This window comes from Phalaenopsis equestris, unplaced genomic scaffold, assembly GCF_001263595.1.
Source record: "Phalaenopsis equestris unplaced genomic scaffold, ASM126359v1 Scaffold000670, whole genome shotgun sequence".
In the NCBI taxonomy this organism is placed as follows: Eukaryota; Viridiplantae; Streptophyta; class Magnoliopsida; order Asparagales; family Orchidaceae; genus Phalaenopsis; species Phalaenopsis equestris.
In genome coordinates, this window is record NW_018165110.1 from 151,547 (window position 1) to 154,561 (window position 3,015).

The following is a 3,015-nucleotide window of genomic DNA, read 5'->3' on the forward strand; positions in this document are numbered from 1 at the left end:
TAGATATTTACAAGTTGACTGATGAGTTAAGCTCAATTTTAATGGGATAATATAGATCATGAGCGTAATTCGACGAGGTAAATAAGGGTGTATTTGGGGAAAAAATATTTCATTCGGTCGTCTGCATCCGGACAGCCAAACATCAGGTACCACATTATTCGTCGATGAGATGTATGGCGGTGTAGCGCCTAGTGGTTGGCCGTCCCGATGTACGGTGTACAGACAAAATATTTTCTTCTATTTGGGATGACTGAAATGGTTGTAAAGTTATGGAAGAGAAACAATTTCTTAGAAAGTTTATATGAGAGTTATAAATATATATGTTTTTCAAAAAATTAAATAATAACTTTCTTAGAGCCACTAAGCTTTAATAAGTTAGTTGAGAAAAATAGCTTCCTTTCATAAAAATTTCTAGAAAGCAGCAAGAAAAAGTAGTGTCCCAAACAGAGCTATGATGACGACCTGAAAAACAAAATATGTATAAAGTTGTAAATCAAATTTGATTCAGCTTATTTAAATAATATTAAAAGCGTATGAAAATTCAAATATTTTATGTTGCATATTTTAAAGAATCTCTCTGGCCTTATCTCAATTTAGATGATAAATATGTATATACATAGGAATTAAGAGGTACATATTAAGATATATATATATATATATATATATTAAACTTGGGAATTAATCTAACTCAAACTTGTAGAACTGAACTTGAGCTTTTATGCATCCAGATTCCTTATACAACATTGTTGTACAATATTTGCATAACAACTTATTTTTCAAAATAAAACTAAGTGTTCGTTTGGGGCGACAGTTTTATCTGTTTATGTAAACAGTGTTTTGACAGCTTTTTTTAAAAGTTGTCGTTGAAACTTACGCTTTCCAAGTGGCCCCGGTTAGATGTGGTATTTTATTTTAAAAAAAATTATAATAACCATCACAATATTTTAAATATCATATTATTTTTAAGTAGTTTTTTAATAAATTGCATATGTCCCAAACCGACCCTAAGTTAATTAAGTTAATTAATCAAAGACCCTCCTCAAACAAGAGGCAACTATAACTGACTCAACATATTCACACCACTTATATCCACACCACTTTTAAGCCAATCTTTTATCTCCCACTCCACTTTTAAATCCCTCCATCTCACCCTCTCTCTTTCCCCAACTCCCTTTTCCCTTTCCCTTCCCCCTCCATCCCTCTTGATAAGAACATGGCTTCCTTCTCCAGTGGCATCCCATCCTCCCCTTTCTTCCAACCTAACCTGTTTCTCTCAATAGATGAAGAACAAATCCCCTCCATGAACTCCATTAATGCCCTCTTCCCTTCTTCCAATCCGAATACCCTCACTAGAGGTGATTCTAACTTCAACAAAAAATAAAACTTGATATCATCTTCCTTCACCTTTTTTAATCCATTGTTGTGTTGCAGGGATGGTGGGGATAATGGAGAGAAGGCCATCGGCTTCCTTCTCCGGCAATGTCGAAGGGGAAGAGGAGCTCTCCGACGAAAGCTCGCAGCCGGGGGAGAAGAAGAAAAGATTAAACTTGGAGCAAGTTAGAGCTCTTGAGAAGAACTTTGAGCTTGGGAACAAGTTAGAGCCTGAGAGGAGGATTCAGCTGGCCAGAACTCTTGGCCTTCAGCCAAGACAAATTGCAATATGGTTTCAGAACAGAAGAGCGAGGTGGAAGACGAAGCAGCTTGAGAAGGATTATGATTTACTCAAGAGAAAATTTGATGTTGTTAAAGCTGATAATGATTCTCTCCAGTTTCAGAATAAGAAACTCCAATCTGAGGTAGATATCTAAAAAAAAATTATTTTTTCACTTTTTCGGGTCTGATCGGGGCGACTGCAGTTGTTCGACGAAGTAGTTGTGAAACTACTGATCAGAAAGTTGCCTTAGCAATTACAATTTTTTTTTAAAAAAGTCAGAGTATGACTTTCTAACAACTGCCCACTAGTCAATCCGGTGGCAGCTGCAGTCAGTTTTGTCAAACAGAAAAAATACAGTGCAACACTACACCGCCACCACATTACTTATTGCCGATTAACGTTTTGTCTCAATTTCTCATTTCAGATTATCGATTCTCATCAAATTTGCATGTTTATTTTATCAAAAAATGATATTAAAAGTTGTTAAAAGTTGCAGATTCTGAAACTTAAAGGATCAGAAGTGATGAATCTGAATAAGGAAACTGAAGGATGTTGCAGCAATAGAAGTGATTGTTGTGCAGAGATAAATCTGGATATCTCAGGAACATTTGCAGAACAGTTGAATCCCGACATGCATAGCATATCGCTTTTTCCGGTGATCCGGCAGCTTCCGCCGGCGATCTCCGGCCAGTTCTTGCATGGAGCTTCAAGACCTGAGTTTTCAGAAGAGAGCTTTGGCAATTTTGTGTGTGGTGTGGAAGAACAAAATAGCTTTTGGGCATGGGATGATCACCATAATTTCCATTGATGGCCATGTGTTCTATCATTATTAGAATTACTGTTATTTCAATAAATTGGAATCAGATTGTATTTAATTTACATGTATGGATATGAAGAGCAATACAAAGTTGAAATATTGTGATGTGGGTGGGAGGAGGAATATGGAGAAAGACATGTTGGGAGAATGCTCTTAAGTCATTCCAAATTTCCTCTTCACCCCATTTGGTTGAGGAAGATGTGAAACAATGTTTAATGAAAAAAATAAATTTGATTTATATTTTTATTTTTTTCCTAGTAGATGTCTTTAAAATTTGGTAGAGAATGCATAGTTATTGGTTTGCATGCTTGGTTACAATCAAAACATTTTTTTTTTTGCAATGTTTTTCACAAAGTTGATGTATGTGCTGATTATTACTGAGGTGTCAAATTGAGATGAGTAATGATCATTTAATGCTAAAAAACTTGAAATACTTTGTGTTATCTAATGTTAAGCTATAAAGTTGAGATTGAGATTTTATTTATTTAGTTTTTCATTTCATTTAAACTTTTGGTCTTATATTTTATCAATATAATGTTAGTGA

At 34.9% G+C, this 3,015-nt stretch overlaps 1 protein-coding gene across 2 annotated transcripts; it reads left to right on the plus strand.

Annotated features, from left to right (window-relative positions):
* The first annotated feature begins 1,114 nt into the window (after positions 1 to 1,114).
* Positions 1,115 to 2,717, plus strand: LOC110030179 (homeobox-leucine zipper protein HOX21-like). Of its 2 annotated transcripts, none has more exons than XM_020732777.1 (3): positions 1,115 to 1,355; positions 1,432 to 1,796; positions 2,145 to 2,717. In XM_020732777.1, exons 1-3 carry the CDS (start codon positions 1,214 to 1,216, stop codon positions 2,460 to 2,462), a joined length of 825 nt encoding a protein of 274 aa, XP_020588436.1. In that variant the 5' UTR covers positions 1,115 to 1,213; the 3' UTR covers positions 2,463 to 2,717. The 2 variants fall into 2 exon arrangements, with proteins under 2 accessions (XP_020588436.1, XP_020588437.1); XM_020732778.1 differs by having other exon boundaries at positions 2,151 to 2,717.
* Positions 2,718 to 3,015: the final 298 nt, after the last annotated feature.

Bases quoted from the DNA above. Each gene is read 5' to 3' on its own strand.
- LOC110030179 (XM_020732777.1), top strand. From the start codon at position 1,214: ATGGCTTCCTTCTCCAGTGGCATCCCATCCTCCCCTTTCTTCCAACCT. The intron at 1,356-1,431 runs GTGATTCTAACT...GTTGTGTTGCAG, and splicing joins TCCGAATACCCTCACTAGAG to GGATGGTGGGGATAATGGAG. The intron at 1,797-2,144 runs GTAGATATCTAA...AGTTGTTAAAAG, and splicing joins ATAAGAAACTCCAATCTGAG to TTGCAGATTCTGAAACTTAA.